Source organism: Ursus americanus, chromosome 16, assembly GCF_024610735.1.
Source record: "Ursus americanus isolate L20-20 chromosome 16, mUrsAme1.1.p, whole genome shotgun sequence".
Taxonomy (NCBI): Eukaryota; Metazoa; Chordata; class Mammalia; order Carnivora; family Ursidae; genus Ursus; species Ursus americanus.
The window spans coordinates 53,983,947-54,010,656 of NC_142142.1; the positions used below are offsets into that span (position 1 = coordinate 53,983,947).

Below are 26,710 nucleotides of genomic sequence, written 5' to 3' on the forward strand. Positions count from 1 at the left end.
GGAATGTCACCCTTGTAGTACTTTTTCATCTGTCGGAATCTGCTTATGTAGCTTGATTACGTGGTAGTGCCATAACTAAATTTTCCCATGACTCATAGTTGCAAGACAGAGCCCCTGTTATTACCTAGGATGCCCTCAAGATTCATAAAATGGTAGATGGAATTGGCTAGCTTGTTCAAAGCATTTTGGAGAGGGAACCTGAAACTAGTCCTTTTTAGATGAATTCTGGTAGCCTTAGAAAGTTGGCATATGTTCTAATATGAAGCCTCTTTGTTAGTTTCTCACCGATGTAAAGATATTATACTGACTTGCTAGCAAGTATTCATGTTTATAATATTTACTGGAAAATTCTGTAATTAGTGGTTATGAATTTCCTTTTAATGTCTTCAGTTTTCCTTGAGACTGCATGTGACATACAGCTTTACTTATAATGCCATGAGTACACACTCACATGTTTTAATCACTGAAAGGAAATAGCACCATTATATTTATGGCGTAGAGTATCTTATCCACTTTCTCAAGTTTTAAAAGGATGATAGATTAGAAGGCCTGTCAGTGAAATGAAGATTTAGTGTTATCCTGCCACACGTCACACGGTTTAAAGCTGTGACCTAACGCTTTGGTACATTTGGCAGATAGTTTTTGCTCCTGGTTGGGACTAAAGAATCATCATTTGTTGTTAGCTGGCCGGCACGATGCTTTGGCCTTTGAGGTTGGGGAATGAATGGGCTCTATGGAAGGCCTTCCCAATATAGTTGCAGGCTTAACTGGTTTTTACTCAGATACTTGGTTAGTTGTATCTGTAACCATCCATTTTCCCTCCACAGAAAATCTACAGCTGTGCTTAGGGGAGTTTCTACCCAGGCTTCTGGATCCTTCTGCAGAAATCATTGTCTTGAAGGAGCCTCCGACCATTCGACCCAATTCTCCCTATGACCTTTGTAGCCGATTTGCAGCTGTCATGGAGTCAATTCAAGGGGTTTCAACTGTGACAGTGAAATAAGCCCCCACATGGTCAAGGTCCAGTTTGGTCTGCGGCTGCCTGCCTGTTGCACAGAAGTTGTTGTCACAGTGTTTCCCCTGGGGACGGGATTAGGTGGGAAAGTAAGATTCAGATCCAGACCCCAACCATGCTCTGCGTGTAAAGAAGGATGAAAATAAAATTGCACTTTTTAGGTACAGAATCAGACAAGCAATTTCACTAAAAAAGACAAGAACCATTGCATATTAAGGTATTGAATTATGTCAGAAGACCTGAAATGCCTCTTGTACCTGCAAGAGTGCTTGGGCTTCGGTGAGCCTCTTGCCACTTTTAAAATTATCCTTCAGGCATAAATATTTTTGACAGTGGAATAGAAGGGTGATCCATCAAAGCCTGAACCGGAGGAGCAGCTACTGTTATTTTATCAAATACAGGTGACATTTAGAAGTTCTCAACTGCAAGAGATGAGAAGTCTAAAGCCCTGCCTGTGTCTTGACAGGAGATGACAGTGGGTTGCTGATGAACTGCGCCCTTTTACATGTGGGTAGAAGTACAAGGGCACGTGGCAGCAAGATGCTGCAAGGTCAACAGAAAGCTGCCTTTCCTCTCTTCTCTCTCTCTCTGATTTTATATTTTTAAATAAACCAGAAAACCTCACACTCGGTCCCGAGTGAAAGAAAGCAAAGCACTAAGGCCTGTAGAGAGAACAGTGTCATGAAGCGTGATCGAGACAGGATAACGTGAGAGCTGGTCACCATTTCAGTAAAATCTTCTAGCATCCAAAAATTGTCCACAACAGATGTCTAAGGCTGCTGCTGGCCCGAAAGAACATTTGGATGGCTCTCCCCCCCCCCCCCACTTTTTTTTTTGCTTCGGAAAGATAAGGGCTGTGGGTTTGTAAAAAGAAAAAAAAAGTCTATCTATCTATCTATATATATATGTATATGTAGAGAGAGAAATATCCCCTGTTGACCATTTTTAAAAGGCCCCAGATTGGATATTGTGTTTTAACCAAATTTTAACATGAATGAGGGAATAGTGGGTGGGATGAACACTTGATACAACTATGCAGATTTTATAAATGTGCAATAAAAGTATTTGTTGTACCTTTGGTGTGTGGTATGGCCTTCATTTAAACACATATTTTCCGGAAATGGGTGGGCTCCATAAGCATTTGTCATGTCTCGGTTTTTCTCCCTTAAAAGAAAAAAGCGGTTGGAAGCGCTGAGAATCTTGATGGGGGAGAAGTGACTCTCGAGCAGCCCCTGGTGGTGCCTGGTGTCTCCATGCTGTTTGCTAGTTGCATTGCATGTAAGTATCTATGGTGCAATTTGTAGAATCTTTTTTTTTTTTAAGATTTTATTTATTTATTTGACACAACACAGGCAGGAGGAGTGACAGGCAGAGGGAGAAGGATTAGCAGGCTCCCCGCTGAGCAGAGAGCCCAATGCCAGACTCTATCCCAGGACCTTGGGATCATGACCTGAGCCGAAGCCAGACGCTTCACCGACAGCCACGGAAGCGCCCCTGTGATTTGTAGAATTTAGAAGGGAAAAAACTTTTCTCTTAAAACGGACTTTCGTACATTTTGACTGAATGAGCAGTAGGCCATCTTTTCCAGAATTTCCAAAGTGCTTTTGTGTTTCAAAGCTCACTGCAGAGATAATTGTTTCATGGGAAACTGATCCATTTTCTTACCGTTGATTTGCTTTACTGCGTAAGCTTCTGAGTACCACCCTTTGCTGTTTCCTTTTTAATCTCTGTCATTATTGAGTACTAGGCACAGCTATAATATTTCCCTTATTGTAACAGCCCAGGGATGATGGTGGGGACTGGTTTGTCCAAGGTCCTAGATGTTTTAAGTAGTGAAGCCAGGATGCTAACTCTTGGGGTAGTCTCCCTTCATAGCCTTTTAACAACTGCTCAACTGCCCTTGGTAGTCTTGCAAAATCTTTCGCTTCGTGCCTTTCCGCATTCGTTACTTCCTGGTCAGCTGTTGGGAATCTACAGTTGACCAAGAATGGAGCAGATGGACATTTGTATGTGTGGTGTTGGGTACTTTCTGTCCTTTGGATCCACTCAGACCACCAGGTGGAGTGCTGAGAAGTCATTTCTTTTTCCTCGCGTTTGCTGGCTGTTTTAGATACAGCCTGGTTTCTTAAGGGGTCCACAAACTCAGGCTAAGCATGTTTTTTACGTGTTTCAAAGATTGTGAAAAAGAAGGATGAGGGCTGGGGTGAGGCAGCTGGGGGAAGAAACCTACGTGACTCTTAACCTAAAGTGTTTCAAGGGTTTGCTCAGGGCACTTGACCTCAGCATAAATTCCCTTGACACTGGTTTGGACTTTCTGTGGTTCGCCTGAATCACAACCTGCTTCTGTTAGGGTTTGTTAGCTCCTTTAAGAACTCTAAGCCGTTTAAACTCTTTTTTACCCTACTTGCTTAAAGAAAGAAGTGTGAAGTAGACGCAACAGTTTAAATAATGAATGAACAGGAGGCAGGGCCCAACGAAGCAGAGCTTGGATAGAAGGGGCAATTCACTGTAGCATAGTTTAGCCATTTTCATTGCTTGGTTTACTGTTCTTTCTTTGTATAACTATATCTTACAATTTATTCTGCTAATTGTCATTTGAATTGTTTCCAGTTTTTGGCTACTACCCATAATGCTGCTGGGAGCATTCATGTGCATGTGTTTCAATGCCCATATGAATGCATTTCCGTTGGCGTGGAACTGTGAGCAGAACTCCTGGGTCATAGGGTATATGGGTCACAGGGACAGAGGGCCGTGTCTTTACTAGGTACTGCTTAAGTTTCCCAAAGCAGTTGTACCAACTGAAAACCCCTCTCCCCGCAGTTTACGAGCTCCAGTTGCCCCATATCCTTGATAAAATTTAGTTTTGTCAGTATTTTTGATTTTAGCCATTATAGCTGGTGCGTGATATTGTTTTAATTTGGACTTGCACGCTAACAATGTTGAGCATCTCTTTATATGCTTATTGGCTTGGGCTATTCTCTTTCGTGAAATACCTAGTTAAGTCTTTTGCCAACTTTTTTTGTTGGATTTACTGTCTTGCTACATATTGATTTGTAGGAGTTTTAAAAAATAGCCAGTTATGAAAATATTTTTGGTTATATGCATTGCATAGATCTTCTCACACTCTGGCTTTCTGCTCCCGATGGCTTGATGAAAACAGCTGTTTAATATTAATGTAGCCCAATTTACCCATTCTTCTCCTTCACGGGTAGTGCTTGTTGTGCCCTGTTGAGGAAATCATTATCCAAGGTCATAAAGACATTCTGTGTTATCTCCCGGAAGTTTTGCTTTTTGACCCTTCCTGTTTAGCTGATGGACCCAGCACCATTTACTGCCTTTTTCCCAGTGCTATGCCTTTGGCATAAATCAAGTGTCTATGTAGGGGTCTACTTCTGGGCTCTTTTGTTTGTTCCATTAGTATGTTTGCTCGTACCAAAATCACATTGTCTTAATTTGCGTAGCTTATCAGTCTTGATTTCCAGTACAATAAATCGTCCAGTTGTGAACGTCCTCAAGATCATCTTGTCTATTCTTAATTTTTTGTATTGCATATAAATTTTGGAATCAGTTTGTCAGTTTCCCACACAGATTTCCAGGGATTTTGATTAGGTTTCCAGTGACTATAGATAATTTGGAGGGACTTGACATCTTCTAATCTATGAATACAATATATCCTGTTTATGTAGGTTTTCTCTAATTCCTTCCTTTTTATTATGTTCAGTTAGCCTCTGTGCAGTATATTAGTTTTTGATGTAGTGTTCCATGATTCATCAGTCACGCGTAATACCCAGCGCTCATCCCAACACATGCCCCCCCCTTAATACCCGTTAGTTCTTCCACATCTTTCATATATTGATTCCTAGATTTTTGAGGTTTTTCAAGCTATTGTAAATGTTGTCATTTTGGGAACTACATTTTTAATTGTTTGTTGCTGGTATCTAGATACAAAGTGATGTTTTTGTGCTCACTTCGGCAGCACATATACTAAAATTGGAACAATACAGAGAAGATTATCATGACCCCTTTGCAAGGATGAGCCCAAATTTGAGACAGAAATTGATGTTTTTATATCAACTCTGTATCCAATGACATTGATAAATTCACTTACTAATTCTAATAGTTGATCAGTAGTTTTTTTAAGATTTTCTCTGTGCATAATTATGTTACCTGTGAATGATGACTTTTATTTCTTTATTGCAAGCCCTTACAACATTTTTTTTTCTTGCCTGATCACACCTACTCGAGGGCCTCTGGTACAATGCTGAATAGAAGTGGTGATAATGGGCATCTTTGTCCCCTAATATTGGGGGAAAGTTTTCAATATCTCACCAATAAGTATGCTGTAGGCTTTTTGTAAATTCCATTGATTATATAAATAAAGATTCCTTCTATTGCTATCCTGCCAAGAGTTTTTAAAAAATTATGAATGGATGTTGAAATTTATCAAATGATTTTTCTAAACCTATTAGAATGATTATATGGGTCTTCCCTTTTTTCTGTTCATGTGTGAATTACATTTATTAATTCTAAATGTTAAACCAACCATGTGTTGCCAATATACACTGTTCATGATATTTTTATGTGTACCTGGAATTTTTCATATTTTGTTTAGGATTTTTGCATGTATATTTATGATACATGTGGCCTTTTCTTATAATGTCCTTGTCAGGGTTTTGGTGTTAAGGTTATTCTGGCCTTAATGAATGAATTGGAAAATATTCTCTAATTTTCTGTGCTCTGAAAGAGTTTGGAGAAGATAGGATTATTTCTTCCTTAATGTCTGGAAGAATTCATTTTTGAAATTGCCTGAGCTTAGAATTGTGTGTTTTGCAGGCATGCTTTTCATTATGGATGCAGTTTCTTTCATACATACAGCATTTTCATATTTGGAGGGTTACTTATGTGAATTTTGGAAATTATTAGAAATTTGTCCATTTCATCTAAAATTTAAATTTTACTAGCAGACAGTTCATAATACCTCGTGATTTTTCTTTCTTTTTTTAATGACCTTAGTATCTATGATGTCCTAGTGATGTCTCTTTTCATTACTGATACTGGGTGACATGTATCTTTTTTCTGGTTAGTATTATTAGGGGTTTATTAGTCTTTTCAAAGAACTATATTTTGCTTTTGTTTGTGTTTCTCTTTTGTAAGATTTTGTGGGTTTCTTTTCCTGCTTTTTTAACCCAAAGCTCTCAGGCAGTGTTTCTTAACCTCGACTGCCAATCCAGAGTCAGCTGTGTCACTTAAAGAAAGGGAAAAAAAAAAAAAACCCAGCAGCTGGGCTTCAACCCTGCAGATACCGACTTGTTAGATTTGGGCTGGACCCCTGTTGTTCATGCGTAGAGGGCCTCCCAGGTGATTTTGATGTACAGTCACAGCTGAAGGCTAGTCCTGCAAAGACTACATCTGAAACGTGATGTACTGTATGTTGGCTAATAGAATTTAAATTTAAAAAAAAAAAAGTGTTCCATGGAAAGAATATTGACATCAGAATCCAACACGTCTGAGTTCAGTTGCTGGCTGAACCTGTTTTCCTGGTCTATAAAACAGGAAAACACGTACCTCGTAGTTATATTTTAAGAGTCAAGGAAAAAAGAGAAGTAGCAATGACTCAGTGTGAGTAGAGCTAGGGATGCAGTTCTTATGGGGAAATTTGTCACAGGGTGAGAATTTTAAGGGTTGGCCTGACCTGTGCAGGGCCCACAGGTGGGTTCTAAATACCTGATATCTAGAGGGTTATGGGCCTCTGGCAAATTGAAGTGTTTGTATTGGCCAGTCTGACTGGGAGAGAGAAACGTTGAAGGGATCAGAGCTTATGCTGGATAGAAGAACCATGGAATCTTCTATCTGCTTCTCCTCCTGTTTTAGATACATTTTTTTCTTTATGTTATTGAAAGGCTTGAACTCAAGAAGGTACAGCAAGTCAATAACTTTCTTTTTGTTTCCACTGCCACTTTCCAATATGATCCTGTGGGTCTTCTTCTTCCCTGCCCCTGACAGCATCTCAGGAAGACAGCATAGCTTTCTTGTCATGTGGGAGTATTAAAACAATGATTTTCCTGTATTGCAGAACCAGACCAATCTAGATCAAAAGTTTACTCATTCGTTTCGCCTCTCCTCTCACCTGAGTTCAGGCCGAGACCTGTAGGTCAGGGACTAGCGTTAAGGAAGGAGCGGTGGGATGTCCTCCCACTCGCCCAGCTCCGTGCCCCTCCTCACCCCCAACTCCTGCCTCCTCTAGAGCCTGGGGGAGGAGGCTTTGTAAGAGAAGGCAAAGGATGTTGTCTAGTTTTTAAGTAAAAACAGTAATACCTTCTTGGTTCTCAAATGTCCTTTTTTATGTCAGGAATGCGGTTATTAGCTCTTGTGTGGGATATTTTATGGGTTCTCCAGAGAACCCCGTAGAAAACCTCTGCACTGTCCTTTGATGTGGCTTTTGGACTTCCTGGCTGACCTCTTCCAGACCTTCTAAGCTCCTAGTTAAGTCATTCACCCCTCCAGCAGTGCTCTGGGACAGTGTCACCCAGACTGCATCCACTCGGGCTGTGCAAAGCCCCACAAGGCCCAGGGCAGCTGCTGCCAGCATGCCCCCGCTCCGGCCAGCCTCCTGCCGCAGACCGCCTTGGTGGGCATCAGGCACCCTTCTCTCTGCCTCCACAGCTCAGATCAGGTTTTCTCAAAGACTTTCTTGGGCACCATCCTGCGGGCAGCAGCCACGGGCCCACACACAGAGTTTCTGGAGCTCAGCAGGTGTGCTATGGGTGTGTTTCAGATACCATCTTCCCTCTTAGAAAGAACTCCCATCTCTGCGTGGTTCTCTTGAGGTCCATCTGCACCCTATTCCTCACATGGAAGGGTAGGGAACATCACCATACCCACCAACTGCTATGAATTCCCTTCCAAGAATCCTCCCTAATGAATCTGTGTGCTTCTCGGATGTAGGCTGTTGGATATGGGGTTGGCCAGCTTGGCCCCTTCTTAGAAGCTGTGTGTTGAGCCTCTCTCTTTAGAATAGGGGGCACATTGCTCCCATGGGCCTTAGCTTTGAGATTTTATGGAAAATTCTGAGCAACAGAGAAGTCCATTCTATAAACTGGATGAAATAGCAAGAAGAATGACTTAAAAAATAAATCCAATCGGAGTGGAAAGTGACCTCCGAGGTCTTCCGTTCTATGTTCGAGGCCAGTAACTACAAACATTTTTCTAACTCTGTCTTATTGTCTTACTCCTGGCTGCTAAGACACATCTCTTGTCCAGAAGCTCATGAAACTATTTCTGACTTCTCTCCCATCCCAAAATGTGTCTAACCCACATTGGCTTCCCTTAGGACCGTTTCTCTAGATCTAGTCTCAAAGGCTCACAAGGGTAACAGATGAGTATTTTAATATGGGCCTTCTGGAATGCCTTAGCTGCTACTGGTGAAGGTTTCAGACCCAAGGCAGGCTGTTGGAGAAGACGGCACTGAGGCACATCCAATTCCAACGACATCAAATTTGGTGAGTCCCTGAGTTATTTTCTCACAATGCTTTGCACATAATAAAAGCTTTTGACTTGGAATTCTGATTGACTGGTATCCTTTGCTGTTTCTAATACACATGACAACACACAGCTCTCCATGGGCAACCGCAATAAAGAAATGTTCCTAATGTTAGGATGATTTGCTGCAAGTCTTTAGGAGAAAAGGCTGAGTTGAAGCTAAGATTTAATTAGCTCTATTTTTATTTCTCATTATTTTCCCTACAAAGCAGGTAGATGAAAACAGTGGTGGTTTTAAGTGAAACACATCTTCTTCCTCAGACTCTTTCTCTAAACGTGGATTCACATTCCCTTCTGGGAGTGACATGCTGTTGATTACTTGGGAATCAATCAACGATCCCCATCCCATCCCCATTTTTTAAAAAAGTGCTTTTGTGTCCTTTATAAAAAGAATTAGGAAGACAAAATATTTTCTTAACAAATCTTTAGTTTTGTAGTTTGTGTTCTTTTTCTTTTCTTTTCTTTTCTTTTCTTTTCTTTTCTTTTCTTTTTTTTTGGCAGTGGAAGCCACGATCACATGCTGATGATAAATATGCCATTAGCACCTGCAAACATGGGATTAGGATGAGCGCTGTGAGCCACCAGCAGGAACAGGTGAGCCACCTGGCAACAAAACCCTGTTGAAGCATCAACAAAAGCACAAAGGACAAGATTTTTCTTTTCAGGTCTTTGATTTTTTCTTCTGCTTCTGTGCCGGTTTTTCCTTTGGTAGATTGGCTCAGCACCCTGTCTTCATGAAGCGACAGGATGGGGTGAAGGAAGATTGCCCTGGCATTGCAGGCCCAGATTCTAGTCCCAAGCGGCTAATGACTCACCGTGGGCATGTTGCCCAAAGCTTCTGAATCTCAAGTTCCTCATTAGCAAAACAAAGAATATCAGCTCTCCCAACCTCAAAAAAAAAACCCTCTCAAGATGTGTTAAGTAAAAGTACCAAAATTTGTGGAGGTGTTTTGTAAACTGAAACCCTGCACAACTGTGTCAGTGGGGATGAGGTGTGAGAGGAGGGGGAGCAGGTATGGCTGTGGTCACCTGGGGGCTGAGTTCCTACTCCTGGCCACATGCTCAGCCTCCTGTGGTCCTGAAGACAGAGCCAGTGCTCCATAAGGGGACAGAGAGGCTCTGCAAGATCCGGCTTCTTCCTGCCTCACTGGCCTTACCTTCTACACTTTTCTCTCTTCATCCAGAACAGCTCTCCAGCCTTCAGTTTTTAGCCAGTTATCACTTCCTTAGGGTATCCGTCCACGACTCCCTGTTTCGCCTCTCCTCTCACCTGAGTTCAGGCCGAGACCTGTAGGTCAGGGACTAGCGTTAAGGAAGGAGCGGTGGGATGTCCTTGTCAGGTTACAATTTCTCCTATCACGGGATCTTGTAGAAGCATATACCTTTCTGAATCTGTCAAGTTTGTCATGGTTACAATTTCCCTTTATCTAAGGATTTCACATTACTATTTCTCTCCCCTATCTGCCTCTATGAGGGGCAGGGATAAATTGTGTCTTTTACCATGTCATTCCCGGTTCCCAGCGCAGTGCCGGGCGTATGGCAGGTGCTCAGTGCGTATTTGTTAAATGAATGAATAAATGACCAGATGGATGAATGATGAGATGGGTCCATCTGGGAGATCCTGTGGGATCCAGGGATAACTCATGGATATCTGAGCCTCATTCCTGAGAAGGAGTTGACGAAATTGAACCATAGAAAGCCAGAATATGACCTTGGTGCAAACTGTTCTTTTATGCTCAGAACTTTACTTGCCTAAGGTCATTTGGTTTTGTGGACATAGAGGGGACATACGCAAAGGACATGCATACATGGGAAAGGTGCTTTCTGGAGAAAGCATGGCTCCCAGAGAGAAGCCCACTCTGGGTAAGAAGGTAAACGTTGCTGGAGATGAAGTTGCCCCTGGGCAGACTCGTTTCCTCAGGAAAACAAACACAAAACCCATGTTATTTCTCTAAGGAGGGAATTGGCCTGGGCTACGCTGGCAGACTTGTTTATACTCGTGTTGAGGTGTGCACTCCTGCTTGAGCAGCGGCTGTCTGCAGATGCCAGGGCCACTTGATGGAGGAGCTCAAGGCAAGGGAGCACGAGCAGGTGAGGCCTTGGAGCTCAGCAGGCAAAGCGCAGCACCAGCGGTGGTTTAGGGGAGTGTGCGGGGGGGGGAGGGATGACTCCTCAGTTCTGCAAGCCATCGGGCCTGCCTCTGAGCTTGGCAAGTGACCCGCCTGGGGACATTGGGAGCCAGCACCTTTATTCTCCTGCAGGAATTGTCGACTCTGTCGACTGATTAAGGGAGTGGGGGACAGTTGGCAGTGAGAGGAATGGGGTGGGTAACGCGTGGTGATTTCAGCTGACACACGTCTGTGAGTAATGAGGCTCCTCGTTGAGGGCTCGCACAGATGCCTGAGGAAGACCTGGAAGCAGGGTAGTCAGGCCGCGGGCCCGCCAGGGCAGGTGGGACAAGCGAAGGAACCGGGGTCATTGTTGTGAAGGGGACCTTATTTATAGCCACAACCTGGATAGATCTGCTGACACTGGGGTTCCATTTTAAAGGATTTATAACGTGATTCTGCCTGTGGCAGAAGACAGTTCTGAGAAGCTGCGAATTCTCCCTACATCCATGCCCACCCACACCGGGCAGTTCCTGGCACAGGCACTCTGTGGTGATCACTTTGTGCCAGTGTGCCTGGGACTCTCCTAGCACTAGCACCGAAAGTGCCCAGTACTGGGCAAACCAGGACGGTTGCTCACCCTACGACTCATTCACACTATTTCTTAACTTCACGCTGGAAAGACAGAGCCAACCACTTACAGCCTCACAATATAGCAGAAACAAGAACATGTCTTCCCTCTGGGCTATTACGAATCCACAGAACCACACAGGTCTTGTGAAGCTCCCCTTCGAATTGCGTACCTGAGAAGGAGAACGAACACGAGGAAGCTTCCTACGTTAAGGTTCTATACGGGGCCGATAATTCAGTTGCATTTGCAAGGCATATTCTCCAGCATTTTTTTTTAACATTTTATTTATTGAGAGAGAGAGAGCCCGCACACGAGCAGGGCGTGTGGGAGGGGCAGAAGGAGAGGGAGCCTGACACAGGCTCGATCCCAGGACCCTGAGATCATGACCTGAGCAGAAGGTAGATGCTTAACCCAGTGAGCCACCCAGGCACCCCCACAGCATTTCTATTTTTATCTACAGTGACTATTCACACTAGATTTTCTATGAAAGATGTACTTTTGCAATATATTTAGTAATGAATCAGGTATATAATTAATGAGTTTAAAACCATTTTAAACAAGTAAAATCTAAATCAGAAAAACATGTTTGTTAGAAATTCTGCCTTGATTTTTCATTCTGAAATACTGGATCACCAAGATAGTCAAATCCTTAACAAATGGGACAGTGACTACCACCCCCATATAGGCAAATAAATATAGAGTATTGAAGGATAAGGAAGAGAAAGGATTCTACTGACATTTCTTTATTCCAGAGATTCCTTGGCAGTAGCAGTTCCTAGATGAATAGGTTCTTAGGTCTTGGTGTTAGATAGAAGGAGTCATTGGACTCGTCTGCTGGGGCATAGAATGGTGGGGCTGTAGGGCCAGCCATCTGGAGAGAGGGCACATCTTCTTTTCCCAAGCAAGCTGAGAAGATGAGGAATAACCCGCCGAGGGCCAAGAAAATCCCAGCAGCCCAGCCCAGGTAGAGGGCATCTCCAAATTCCCAGCGAGGCACGATCTCAGGGATGCTGTTATCCCAGAAGTCTTGGATTGTGGCATAGGCCACCCAAGAGACTGGAAAGAGGGTAGTGGCTGAAGCTGATGCTTCCAAAGTCCCTCCCAGAAGGCAAAGCCGCCTCTTAAATACCCATCTGATTCTGCGAAACTGGAAGCATTCAGACCCAAAGCCAGAGAGCAGAAGTCCCAGTAGCCCCAGCCCATGGGAGGCTACCATGAGGATGCGTGATACCTGGAGCTCCTGGGGCAGAGACAAGAAGGACTCAAAGGCCTTGCACACGGCAACGTCCTCCTGATTCACGCAGACCTCCCAAAGTCCCATGATCCAGGTCTCCATTTCATTCAGTTCCAGATTGAGAGTCTTCCACTGGGGCAGGATGGTGGTGACACAGGAGCAGACCCAGCCGAGGAGGGAGAGGAGCAGTCCTCCAAGCTGGGCTTTCCCGCGGAAACTCCAGGCCATGCTCTTCCCACTACAGAGGCAGAAAGCAAAGGACAGGTGGCTCGGTGACTGGTCAGCGGGGAGTACTTTTGGGGAGGCCCAGTGGAAGGTCTTTCACTTTTGGGGAGGGCTCTCGTTTCAGTTTTTAGGCAGCACCTGAAGCAGGTGCCGGGAACTTGGCAACGTTGGGTTTAGGGGGTGTGCCCGAGATCGGATGTGGGCGTGGGTTCTGAGGGAGGGCCTCATGAGAGGCAAAAAAAAAAAAAAAAAGCCAGACAGTAAACCATCGGTATCTACTGGGTGAGTAAATTCATAAATTGGAGGTAAAATCACTCCCCAGTTCCAAGATGATAATGATGTTCTGGGAATATACAATGATGTAATCTTTCTGGAGGGCAACATGACTTCATATTTCATACTTTTTTTTAAGATTTTTTTTTAAATATTTATTTATTTATCTGAGAAAGAGAGAAAGAAAGAGAGAGAGGAGGGGCAGAGGGAGAGGGAAAGAAATCCTCAAGCAGACTCCCCACTGAGCACGGAGCCTGACACGGGCCCTGAGATCATGACCTGCCGAAACCAAGAGTTGGATGCTTAACCCAGTGAGCCACCCAGGTATCCCTTACATTTCATACTTTTAAATATGCGCTTACTTTGACCCAGCACCTTACCTCCAGGAACTTACCCTACTTTATTGTGAATATATACAGAGATTATGAAAATATCCATTGAAATATTGGTTAGTACTGGACAGCCATTGTAAAGTGTTGTAGAAGAAATTTCAATGACATGAACAATATTTTTGATTCACCGTTAAGTGAGACAGGCCAGCGGCCAGTCAGTGTATAGAGCATGGGGAGTACAAGCTCACTTTTAAAAAAGAGTGTATTATCTATATCTACATGTGTACATATTATATACCACAAAATGTTAACCATGGTTATTTTAGTGGAAGGATTATGAATAGTTTTTATTTCCTTATTTGTGATTATCTAAGTATTTTATACATTGTATAAGTGTATCAGTTAATATTTTGGTAAGCAGGAAGAAAATGGGAAATATCCCATCCAAGGAAGCTATCCAGACCCTGAACCCGCCAGGAGGGAAGGGCTGCCTGCCCAAGCTCCTGCCGCCGTAGGACGGTAGCTGTAAGAGGCGGTGCTCATGCTAGCTGTCATTCCTATGTGTTGCTGCTCCTAGAGGCAGGTTTTGACAGCAGAGGAAATAATTTGCATTTATTGAGTATGGCTAAACGCCAGACTTCTGACCAGATACTTCATCCTTATTGAATTTTCATACCACCACTGTGAGATGCATGTTAGGGAACGTGCCAGGGTCCCCCAGCTGGTAAGCAACAGATCTACCTCCTGAGCAAGGCGTTTTCAGGCCGTGTCACTTCATGTCCCTGTCTCCAGGCCGCCACAGTGACCCCCCCTACACTGCGCTGACACTGCACGTGGGCGCGGTTCATCTTTACTGCAAAACACTGAAGAAAATGGGGATTTCTTATAATGAAGACATACATGTTGCCCAAAGTATTCCCCTATTCATATTTTAAGCTACTGATTGTCCTGTGGTGCACTAGGAAGGGGAAGCAGGGAGGAAGGATCTAAGAAAACAGTACCTTGACTTTATCTGAATGATGCCTCAATACAGTCTGATCAGATTATCAGTGGTGTGTGGGTGCAGGGAGGTGATCAGAATCATCTCAAAGGCCCTCTTTTTCTTTTATGTTTTAATATAGGAAGTTTCAAATACATACACAAGTAGAGCAAATGGAAAAAGAAATTTCATGTCCTACCACCCAGCTTCAGAAGTTATCCACTCATACCGATCTCGTTTCACGTGTGCCCACATCCACCATCCGCATCCCGCCCTTCACACTGTTCTGAAGCAAATGGGGTGCTCTCTCAAACTGTAGGCTCCTTCTGCTGCTTTTGTAACAACCGCATGTTCTAATCAACACAATGGCAGAATACTATGCATCGCCCCTTTCAGAGTCTTTTCTTGACGATTTGTGAAAATCTGTGAGTTGGGAGACATGTAAACCATGGGAAGTGTGAACTACGAAGGAGGTCAGGTTAGTGAGGGAAAACGGAACCCATTCATTTTATTAATTTCTTTTTATCTATTCAAATATTCATTCAGGCCTGCATGTACTGTCTGTGTATAGCAATCCCACTCCATTCCTTCTTTGTTCTCCTTCCTCAGTCTAACTCTGGCTCTTCCCGGCCTTTCCCTGCAAACTTGAGGGGCAGTCTGCAGCTTATCCAGTGGCCTCTCTGCCCAGGGAGAGGCAGAGCTCTGCAGTTGCATCTGTGGGTCTGACTCATGGATTGGTTTCCTGCAGAAGATTCCAGAACCTCAACCTCAAAGTGGCGCCTCCTTCCATCCTCAGCTCAGATTCCTTCTTACTGTGAGACTTTTCTGGTTCAATCAGAGACTGGGTGCTCCTCCTCCATTATTTCCTCTGCCCTTTTTATCTTCCTCACAGGTGGATTTAGCTTCAGGGCCCGATACTTGTACAGGCCCCTTCTTAGGCCTGCACCTAATTTTGTATTTTCTATTCTTTTCCTTAAAGAGTCCTCCCATTCCCAGCAACTGGATAAGATTTAGGCCCCACAAAATCTGGATTGATCTCTCGTTTACCTTCAAGATGGCAATGATCATATTTCCTGGGATTATTTATTCATACATTTTGGATTTCCAGCCTAGCCCAGTGTCTGTCTTACAGCAGTTGCTCAATAAATATATGAGTTTTCAGGAATGTCCCCTGCAGGTCCTTCTTTCTCACTGGGCATTTAGAATTAGTAGCATTTAGAACTCAAAGTGAGGTTGATAAGTCTACTGAACAGAAGTTGATTTGGTTTTTAGGGAGAGACGCTTTCCCAGCACGGTTATGGCCATTCTTTGTGCTTCCTGGCTCACCCCAGTTTCATTTCCTTTGCTCATGTCACAGAAAGCTGACCTTGCCTCGCTGGGATAAGCAGATAGTCCTACAGACACTTTAAATTGACAAGGACTTTAGCGGCAGCATCTACCTGGGGTCAACCCTCACCAGACACCTTTTTAAAAATTAAAGATGACATTTTAATCAAAGCAATACACGTTTATGACAGAAAAATAGGAAAACAGGACAAAAAAGAGAAAAAAAATACCTTAAGTCTGCCACTCAGATAATTTGGTGTACATCCTTTACCTCCATATATGTATCTGTATCTATTTATTTTAAAAAAACAATCATCGTGTACATAGTATATTGTGAACATCTTTCAGTATATAATATATGTAAATAATGAAACAATTTTTTAAAACTTTTGGTAAACTTGATTTGTAACCTCTGATAGAAAGTCTTAAGTATCTTGTTCTACTCTACACAGTACTAATGTTATTTATGCTTAGGTAATATAAATAATATAAACAATATAAATATGTAATGGGGGCACCTGGGTGGCTCAGTTGGTTAAGCGTTTGCCTTCAGCTCAGGTCATGATCTCAGGGTCCTGGGGTTGAGCCCCAAGTCAGGCTCTGTGCTCAGCAAGGAGTCTGCTTCTCCTCTCCCTCTGGGCTCACGTATGCACGCTCTCTCTCTCCCTCATAATTAAATAATAATTAAATAATAAATAAATAAATAAATAAAATCTTAAAAAAATATAAACATGTAATGTGCTACATAGAAGGAATACATGTGCATTTGTTGCACAGATGTAGTCTATATGTAATATATGCACATAGGTATGTAATGTATGTACATAGATTACATTGTAAACCATGCAACATAAAGGAGTGCAATTTAGTCAGATTTTTTTATGAGGTGGGCCACTTCGTTTGCACAACTCCAGAGGGCACTATTCATATAGACTCTGATGGCCACTGCAGCCCGTGAGGGTGAATATTTAACGAAAAAAGATCAAGGTGGGTTCCTCGGGTATTCCAGCTCGATAAATTTCACAGTTAAGCCTTTTGAAGTTGAGAAAGTTTCGTTTAGGAACTGGTTTTTAAGTACAAAGATTTCATTTCTTCTAGCGAAAAACAGGCGGGAGGAAACAAGCTATTTGAAAACAGCCAGGGAGGGAAACGCGTCTTCCCCAGTTTGCCAGCTACCGGACACCGTGGAAATTCCACCCTAGGACAGTCGCGGTGCCTGCTGGGAGTTGTAGTGCGGCCTCGCCTTCAGAGCCACTGTCTGGACCCCGCGAGACTCAGTTTCCCGGCAGGCCGCGCTCCAACCCCGCCGGCGGGACTGGGGCTGCCGCGCTGGCCGCAGGAGAGTGACCCTGTTCGTGTTGGTTCCAGTCGTGGCGATGGCTTCGTTCGTGACGGAGGTTCTGGCACACTCGGGGAGGCTGGAGAAGGAGGATCTGGGCACTCGGATCAGCCGCCTGACCCGGCGGGTGGAGGAGATCAAGGTGAAGGCCCTGCAGCCGGGGGCTGACTGAAAAGGGACGCCGGGTCGTTTGTGGAGGGACAGGGAAAGGAGTGGGGGCTAAGGGCAGAGAGACGGGGTATAAGCAGTCAGGTGTAGGGGCTGAGTGGGAGGAATGCGAAGTGGGAGGGCTGAGAAGTGTGTACATTGAGGAGCGGCCCGGAGGGGAGCCCAGACAGGGGTTGGGGAGTGAGGAGATGCGAAGGCCTGGCGCGTAGGGGGAGGAGGAGGCGGTGGCCGGGTAGTGCCGGGCCGCGGAGTTAGGGTGGGGAACGGAGGGGTCGGGAGCTTTGGAGGAAGACTGAGGGGACCAGCTGGAGAGGTGGGTCTGGAAGCCCCGAGGTGTCTAGGGAGGGAGCATGTGAGAAATGAGGACAGGACCACCTCCCTGATTTGTGTTTATCTCCTCTGCCCATTCCTTCTTATGCCATTTGCTGATGAATAAAATAGCTTTGGGAGAATTGTACTATTCTCCTCTCTGAAATTTTTGTTGTTCCAGTCTGTCAACCTGTTAATGGAACTCTGGTCTTCATCCCTAAGTCCTTTGAGGCTGGTCTGAGTGTTGTAAAACATATAAAGAATGCTTCAGTGGACCCTGCTGTCTTGATATTGATAGAAACCCAAAAAGCATATCGCCATTCACAGTTTCACTCTGTATTTGTATCTTTACCTTGCGAATATTTGCCCACATCTTTTTTGCTTTCATTTAAAGTTGTGTGCACCCGCATTAAGTCTGGATTTCAGGGAGCAAGTTTGGCACCCTATCATAAAGGCACAAGAAGTAGGTCTTCCTCACAGCCCTTGATTTCACAAAAATCGATTCTCGACTTGTAAGTATTCATGTTACGGAGGCCATCTCTTCCTCAACACAGCTTTAGGGTTTTTCACCACTTTTTATGTGGGGGAAAGACTATTAAGCTACCTTAGCATGGCACTCAAGGCTTCTACTGTTCCAGACCTAACTTTCCTTTCACTGGGTTTCCTTCACCAACTTGGAACTTCAGCCAACTGACTATTACTTTCCATGCTCCAAGCAGACTCAGTATTTTTCCTGGTTCCCAAATTTTGCTTATGTGGCCATTTTTTCATCTTTACCTATAGTATTTCTACCCACTTTTCATGTCCAATCTCCAATCTAGTTTCATGCATGAAAAGTATCTCCAAGCAGAGGTGTTTGTGTTTCTGGAAGACATTAACTCTTTTCCTATATTACATTTTTATATTCTGGTTACTTAAGTGTATAGTATTTTTCCTACTTAAAAATAACTTATTTGTGGGCAGACATAATTTTTTTCTGGTATTTTCCAAAGCATTCCGTGCAGAGTATTCAATAATTTGTTTATTGATGAAGCTCAAGTTAAGTTAAAATTTTAAGATTAGGCCTTAAAATTTTATAAGCAAGAGGATAGAATTTCATAGATTGAAGTATGCAGATTGTGGATTTAATTTATCCACTTGCTTTTTCTAGTAGGTATATGATTAAAGTTGGTGGCTGTAGTCTGAGCTAATCTAGTTTAATATGAGAACTTCTGGCTCCCCCTTTTCTTTTGCAGGATTTGTACAACTTTTGGGCAATCCTGGAATTTGGTGACTATTTTCTTCTTGCATCCTAATAATGTTATAGGATCCTTAAGGGTGGAAAGAACGTGTTTTTCAAAGAAACCCATTGACTTGGAGGAAAAGTGATGGGGTGTGGGTAACCGGCAAGAAGGCTCCAATGTGGAGGATTCCTTATGGAAGACGAGCTGTATATTTTTAATAGAGTTTTGTACTCATCCCACTGTAATTCTTCTGTCTTATTTTATAGGGTGAGGTGTGCACTATGATCAGCAAGAAGTATAGTGAATTCCTGCCTAGCATGCAAAGCGCACAGGACCTCGTTACCCAAGTGGATAAGCTATCTGAGGACATTGACCTGCTGAAATCCAGGATAGAGAGTGAGGTAAAAATGGTTCATTCTTTTGGTTAGGTTTGTAGGGTAGTAGTTCAGAGGCCTGATTCCTCAGACAATTCAATGTTGTGTAAAAGTTTTCAAGACCTCACTTTCCTTATTGGTCAATGGAAGTTGCATTAGATAATTTTAGACTAACTTCCAATTTTAAAATAGAAATATTTTCCAAAACTATAAACAATTTTCATAGTAAATTTTTAAAGCTATAATAATAATAATGTCTTGCATTTGAATAACACTTTATAAATTAAAAAAATAATCTCAGAATTTTATTGTCTTCAAAATAAAGCTGGATCATTTGGCCTTTCCTCGTCTCTTAGTTTAAAATGCTTGCATCTCTTAATGACCAGCATTCTGTTATGGCCTCCACACATTCCAGCCTCAGCATAATCTTGGTCATTTGGCCTTCTCCTGAAAAATTGGCTTGATTTGCCAATTACAACCACTCTGCTTCCTGTCATAAAGCCACTTTATCTGGACACACAAAGAATCCTTGCCTGTCTGGTGACAGGTCACTGTGTTGGGTCAGTGCTTGCTGTGCTTCTTATAGAAGGTCTGGTGGGGTTTAGAAATACTTAAGATGTTTGCCGGAGTGCAGTCATCACAAAAAGAAGTAAGCCAGTCTGGAAACAAAAATAACCACTTTATAATTTTAAAAACATTTTTCACATATATTATTTCACCAGGATTTTTTCCTGTATTTTACTTTTAGGAAACATAGTCATTTGAAGCAAGGAAAGCTGATACTAAAGGTTTAAACAAGTGTAATCTTAGAGGCCTTCTGTACCTATTGCTAAATTACTGGGCAGGGCTCATTGACATCCCAGATCAGGATGGTGAAATGTTTTCAAAGTCCTCAAGGAAAGATGCCCAAGTCTTTTCTCTATGTGATAGTCACTAAAGAAAGAAAGTGAGCAGTTGTGTTTTTCAGAAGTTTGTTACAAAACTTCAATCACAGATGGGGATTTCTAGTTACCTGGAAAATCTATTTAACAGCCAGTTCATCAATCATTCTGATTAGAGGCTTTAATAAAAATAAATCTGTTACTCTACAATTCTGGCACAGTTCAAATAATATTTTCAAGGTGTATTTGTCATTAGTTGATTGTTTAATCTGTGAGGCAATAGTGCAATCTTAGACTGTACTATTAGAAATGCAGTGTCTGGAATAAGAGAATCATGGGCTGTCTGTACCTTTAGCTGACCAGATTACGGTTGGTGAAATTTATTCAATTCTGGTTGGTGTGTTTTGAAAGGTCTGGTCTAAATGAGAAGGTCCATACCTGAACACTGTGTCATTGGAAGAACAGTGAAAGAAACTGAGGATGATTAGCCCTAGTAAGATTCAAACTATGGCTGGGGAAGGAGCATGAGATTTAGTAGATAGATATTGTGAAGAGATTTACTCAGTCATTTGGTATACTTATTGAGCGTCTACAAGGTGCTGAATACTGTGTTAGTTACTGAACATGACAGTTTTTTATTTCAATATATGAATCTCATGCCAAATGTAGATGACTAAATAATATGATACACATTAAATAGGAATAATTGAAATAGAGGGAAAATATAGCTAAGCTTGGCTTCCTGTATGGAATAGTATCAGACCAAAACCTGAAGTGATAGGTAGTTAGGCAAAGAGGAAGGGTGTTTTAGGTGGACACTGGGGACAGCATTGCAGAGACATAGATGGAATGGAGAGATGTCACTTTCGGAGAGCTGCAGAAATTCCACGTGACTCATGTTTAGAGAGCATGTGGTAAGGGACACAAGATGAGACTAGAAAGGTGAACAGGGACCTTGTCTATCAGGTTAAGCAGTGCGGACAGTATCTCGATGGCATCAGGTTTGAATTTTAGGAATCCCATTCTGCTTGCAGTTTGAAGAAAAGACTTGAGGAGAATGAGACAGGGAAATGAGCTGCAGTTAAACTGTTAAACGAGGCGGTTAAACGAATCAGGGAAGAAAGGATGGGGGCCTGCTCCAAAGTCAGTGGCACTGAGGGTGGAGTAGAGGATGAGGATGAATCCTAGTGACATTTAAGAGATGGGATCTTTGGGACTTGATGTGGGGAGTGAAAGATGGAGGAGTCAAGGATCATGGAGAATGAGGCCACTGATGTGCCATTCACTGAAAAGAGAATCCAGAGAAGGAGTAGGTTTTTGTGGGGTGCCTGTGGGATATGCAAATGGAGCTGCACAATTGGAGTGTATTAAGATGAAGGCCAGACTTCAAAAAGAAATGAAAAGAGGGCGGGGGGTGAGACAGACCTGAAATGCAGTGGCTCAAATGGCATTTTGACTGTAGTAGTCCAGGCTGCCAGGCTGATTCTACACAGTCAAGAATGTGAGGGGATCTGAGATTTTAATCTACTTGCAAGTTAGCTAGTTAGCCTGCCACAATTTCATGGATGCTACTAGGAGACGTGAAACTCCTTGGGTGGGAGATGAAGGACAATTTATTACAGCAGTGGGCAGACTGAGCATTTTGTACAGAGGTTAAGAGCAAAGAGAGGGCGTGGAGGAGGCACATCTGTTTTCTTGACTCAGACTTGGAAATGGTGCACATCACTTCTGCTTGTATTTCATTGGTGAGATCTTAGACACATGGTCACACTCCACTGAGAGAGGCTACAGTCAGGTAACCGTGTGCTGTTACTGTGGGGCAACAGAAAAATGGCTTTTAGTTGACAGTTTACACATCACCCATCCATATACGTGTTTGGAGCTTAGGAAAGTGATGTGGATAGGAGTCTTCAGAAATGGAAGCCACGAGCCTTGATTATCCAAAGAGACTGTATAGAGCAGGGTTTCTCAACCTCGGCACTGTTGATTTTTGGGGCTGGATAGTTCTTTGGTGTGGTGGGCTATCCTGTGCATTGTGGGATATTCAGCAGTATCTCTGGCCTCTACTCACTAGATGCCAATAGAACTCCCTCAGTTGTGACGACTAGTCTCCAGACACTGCCAGATGTCCCTAGATGCAATTGGGTGGAAAATACTATTGTTTTTTGAGAACCACTGGTTCAGAGTAGGAAAAGGGCCAGGGAGAGAGGACTGTCAATCTGTATGAAGTGGTCAGAGGGAAGATGAAGTTCCCCAAAGAAAATGAATGGCCAGAGAGCTAGGAGGAAAATCAGTGGAGAATAATTTCTGGGAACTAAGGGAAGGAAAGTAACTGTACTAATAAACAGTTAAATGCTGATGATGTTTGCTTTGGATTTAGCAACAAGGAGTTGATTGGTGTTTGGGGCACTGTTTTGGAATAGTTTTGATGGAATGGTGGGGGTAGAAACCAGATCTCAGTGAGTTGTAGAATGAATGAGGAGGAAGAAAGTAAAGACAGTGAGCATGGATCACTCTTGCAAGAAGCTTGTTTGTGAGAGGGAGGAGAGAAATAAGGTAGCCACTGAGAAATAGGGGTTGCTGAGGTGGAGGGAATTTTTTTTCAAAGATGGGGGATACTCTAGTGGGTATTCAATCAGTATATATTTCATGAATGAAGAATGAATTAGGAAGAGGTAAAGATATGGAAAAGAAGAATGGATAGTGCAAAGTCCTTGAAAAGGCGGGACAGAATGGGAGGTGGATTCTGACTCAGCATAAAATCTTTCTAGTAGTTAGAGCTATCAGCTGTAGAATGAGTTGTCACATGGCAGTGGGGATGCCCCTGTAGTCATCTAGGTGGATGAGCTCTCTGATGAAAAATACTGCTTAAATTAAAGCTGGGTGGTGACATGGGCCAGTTATGTTGGTGGCAGTGGGTACTGCTGCATAGGGTAATGGTTTGGGCTAAGTGAACTGCTGAAGATCTCTTCTAATACATTCTGTGATTTTTTGTTGTTGTTATTCCAATCTTAACCAGCATTTAAATTTCAGCATGAATTATGTTCACCTAATAAATCTTACTGATTAGTTATAAATGTTTTATTTCTTAGATGTAGTATAGCTTAAAAGTACTTACCTTTGATGTGTGGATTAGGTTCGCCGGGATCTTCATGTATCAACTGCTGAATTTACAGACTTGAAGCAACAGTTGGAAAGAGACTCAGTAGTCCTAAGTTTGCTTAAGCAGCTGCAGCAGGTCAGTAAACTCAACTCAAACTTTAGTGTTTTGCTGGTGAGAAAGTCATTTTTTTCCATTTGGTCTTATTATTAAATGTGTATCCCCCTGACTCTAAGGTATTTTTTCGTATGTTAAAAACAAGCAGACAGACTTGAAATAATAGGATGTATAAAACAAAATACTTAATAACTATGCTTATTGTTTTAGTTTTCTACTGCTATTGAAGAATATAATTGTGCATTAACGGAGAAGAAGTATGTCACTGCTGCTCAGTGTCTGGAAGAGGTACTAAACACTTTCTCCACAATATAAGCAATTAGTACTGTTTTTATTTTTAGTAAATTTTGTGTTCCATGTATTCCTTATCATTATACCAGTATATTCTCATTGCTCTGAGTCCAGATGGAATGTCTAATGGTGATTACATTTCACTTCTAGGCACAGAAATGCTTGAAGTTACTGAAATCCAGAAAATGCTTTGATTTAAAAATGTTGAAATCTCTCAGCATGGAGCTCACGATACAGAAACAAAACATCCTCTATCACCTTGGAGAAGAGTGGCAGAAGCTGATTGTGTGGAAGTGCCCACCATCAAAAGGTGCTGCTGACCTCAGGTGGACTGCTTTGCTTCATCTGCCTGAACCAGTGTGGCCTCTGAATCTATTCTAAATATTTTTTACTGGTGGATAAGGAGGTTTTGTTTATCAGTCTCCACTGCACTGAGTTCTCTTATGCAGAATGCATGTTAGGACCAGCTCCTCACTTTACTTCCCTTGCATCTCTCTGTCCTCTTCACGAGGAAGGAGCACAGTGGGGGACGGTGACTGGGTGGGTGGGTTCACGTGATCAGGGTGCAGCGGAGGAGGCAGTTAAGACCGCACAGAGTCTCCACTGCGTTGTAGGTACACCCATTCCCAACAGCCCTTATCCCAACAGTTTACCTTGGCTAGAAAGCTTTGAAAAGCTGTTCAACAATTTTCTTTCTTGGTGAGGAAAGAAGACAGGGGGGGTCAGTGGGACAGGGCTTTGGCTCCGTTTTTTTCAGTCCTCGGGGAAAAAGTCGTGGCAAAATCATGAGGTAGGGGGTGCTTTGCAAGATGAAGAAATAGGATTACTTTGGCCCTGGCTTTGCTTTATGCTGCTTGGCTCTCAGGCTCTCTGCTCACTTGTAGGTGCAAGCCTTCTTTGATGTCTTGTTTACAGTAAAACCTCTGAAAATATATGTAAAGGACATGCCATTACACCTTGTATATTTTCTAGTATTGAATCTTGAAATTTAATTTGTTTCAGTGTCCCCCAACCCCTTTCCCATATCCACTTGGGCCTCCGAATTCACTAAATATGTATGTGTGTATATAGACACGCACGTGTATGTATTTCAGATATTTTGAAGGAAGTAACCTAGAAAATTTTGGGCTATATTTGCAGGCAGACTAAAATTAAGAGAAGCTAACAGGCATGTTAATTCTTTGTTATTATTATACACCCTTCTTGTTAAACTTACTAGGCAGGCTAGTCTCTATACTCAGTAAGAAAGAACATTAAAGAGATCTTAAGTAAAACTAGGACCCCACTTGTCATTCCTTACCTTCTCTCAATACACATTTAATAAGCATTTATTAGGCATATCATCTTGCTTTTGCATTTAGTTTGATTCTTTGAATATACCAAAAACAGTCATTTCCTGTTTTAAAGTGATGCCAAGGACACATATGTCATAATTAAAATTTGGTTACATTAGAAGTATATTGTAATAAAACCCAAATTTCGGAATCTCAGTAGAAAATGAGCTCTGGGGAATAGAAGTGGGAATATCTTGTATTGCTGAGACAGCTGATGTTTTCCCCCTTTTTCTTAGATACCAGCAACTTGGAATCTTGCCTGCAAACAGAACTTCATTTATGCATTGAACAGTCTCAGAAAGAAGAGAAGACCCCTGTGCCACCAATCAGTTCTGTCCTCTTGGCATTTTCTATTCTTGGGGAGCTACAAATGAAGCTGAAATCGTTCGGTAAGGCATACTACTTTGTTTCATTTTCATGAAATCTCAGAATGGTGTTAAAGGAGTGACAGAGAAGTTTATAAAATATTCTCTAGATAATATTGATGATGGATCCTAGGCTTTGGCCTTATGAGTCATCAAATGGAATTCTCATAAATACTACCCTTTTTATTAAGGTCTTGGATCCTTCCTTGACTTTTCTTTTTTCCTTTTTTTAAACCAGCTGCTGCTATTTATTTGATTTGACTTGAGTGATTTAAATAAAAATCTGTAGACAGTCTGGGGAACTTCAGTGGGAAAACCTGCAGTGCATAATGAGTGGTGTGTGATGTCACAGGATATGTATTTTTATTGTTAGGTTCAAAGATCTTTTTTGGTGGTGGTGGGGGGCATGCTTGCTTTTTTAAAGTTTGTTCCAGTGATTTCTGATGAATGTTCATATAATTTTTCAGGTCAGATGCTGCTGAAGTATATCCTTAGGCCTCTGGCATCTTGCCCATCGCTTTATGCTATTATAGAAAGCCAGCCTAACATCATTATTATTCGTTTTGAGTCTGTAATGACTGACTTGGAACATCCGTCACCGTCTGAAGTTTTCGCAAAGATCAGACTGGTACTGGAAGTGCTCCAGAAACAACTTCTAGGTCTGTATCCCCAATGGAGTGCTTTTATATTTTTGTATTTAGGAAAAGTCAATATTGTTTTTAAAAGTAAATGTTATTTTAAAGTAGATAAAAATGCCCCCAATCTGAATGTATAGAGAATTGGAAGTGAGTAAATTATGCCGTAGGAGTAAAGTTATCACCTGCTTGTTTCCTGCTCTGCTTTATATTTGTTCTCCTATACTGAAAATAGGGTCACCAGTGCTACCCCAGATTCTGTATTTGTAATATTTAGTTGAATTCTAGGATATACTTCTCTCACTGGACTTCTAGTAACATCACATTTTGGGATTCTTGCTTTAATTATGGGAGAAGCAGAGATGAATTTAAGTACTCTTTTTTATTTTTTTTAGAGAGCGAGACAGAGAGGTGGGGAGAGGGGCAGAGAGAGAGAGAGAGAGAGAGAGGGAATCTTAAGCATGCTCCACCCCGAGCACAGGGCTCAATCTTATAACCCTGGGATCATGACCTGAGCCAAAATCAAGAGTTGGACGCTTAACCGGCTGAGCCCCTCCCAGGCGCCCTGAACCAAGGTCTACATATTTCTCCATTAATCTGATAGAAACAAACTAGATTTAGCATAAGAAATAAATTACATTCTTAGCCTATTGTTTAGATCTTTATATATTCATGATTGAAATAGCCAGTTTCTGTATTGCTTGAATAATTTTTTTGGTTGTCATACTATTAAAAATAAAGTTTTTCTGGGGTTTTAATACTGTTCTTTTGTTATTTGACTTTAAAAAAAAATTTTTTTTATTGGCTTATTTTGACTTACCTTCTTTATACTTTTCAGTTGTCTTACTGAATAGTCGAACGTTCTTGATGTAGAAAAAATAAAAAACTGCTGGTGTTGTTTGTATGCCTTCC

General features: G+C 42.3%; 3 protein-coding genes and 1 non-coding gene across 8 annotated transcripts in view; 3 read left to right on the top strand and 1 right to left on the bottom strand.

The window, feature by feature from the left end:
- USP28 (ubiquitin specific peptidase 28) overlaps positions 1-2,093 on the top strand; it is a 58,151-nt gene extending 56,058 nt beyond the window's left edge. For all 5 annotated transcript variants that reach the window (XM_045797809.2, XM_045797813.2, XM_045797810.2 and 2 more), the window contains one exon: positions 828-2,093. In XM_045797809.2, the coding sequence (XP_045653765.1) occupies positions 828-1,003 (176 nt within the window). In that variant the 3' untranslated portion in view covers positions 1,004-2,093. The remainder of the gene's footprint in view (positions 1-827) is intronic.
- Positions 2,094-4,975: 2,882 nt separating this feature from the next.
- Positions 4,976-5,083, top strand: LOC123792735 (U6 spliceosomal RNA). Its single transcript, XR_006779778.1, has one exon. It is a non-coding gene; the product is annotated as a U6 spliceosomal RNA (small nuclear RNA).
- A 6,985-nt stretch (positions 5,084-12,068) lies between these two features.
- CLDN25 (claudin 25) lies at positions 12,069-12,755 on the bottom strand. Its single transcript, XM_045797524.1, has one exon. It carries the CDS (start codon positions 12,753-12,755, stop codon positions 12,069-12,071), a length of 687 nt encoding a protein of 228 aa, XP_045653480.1.
- A 4,173-nt stretch (positions 12,756-16,928) lies between these two features.
- ZW10 (zw10 kinetochore protein) overlaps positions 16,929-26,710 on the top strand; it is a 31,281-nt gene continuing 21,499 nt past the window's right edge. The window contains exons 1-7 of the mRNA XM_045797808.2: positions 16,929-17,143; positions 18,968-19,102; positions 23,093-23,194; positions 23,384-23,461; positions 23,615-23,774; positions 25,035-25,187; positions 25,631-25,822. Of these exons, the coding sequence (XP_045653764.1) occupies positions 17,039-17,143; positions 18,968-19,102; positions 23,093-23,194; positions 23,384-23,461; positions 23,615-23,774; positions 25,035-25,187; positions 25,631-25,822 (925 nt within the window). The 5' untranslated portion in view covers positions 16,929-17,038. The remainder of the gene's footprint in view (positions 17,144-18,967; positions 19,103-23,092; positions 23,195-23,383; positions 23,462-23,614; positions 23,775-25,034; positions 25,188-25,630; positions 25,823-26,710) is intronic.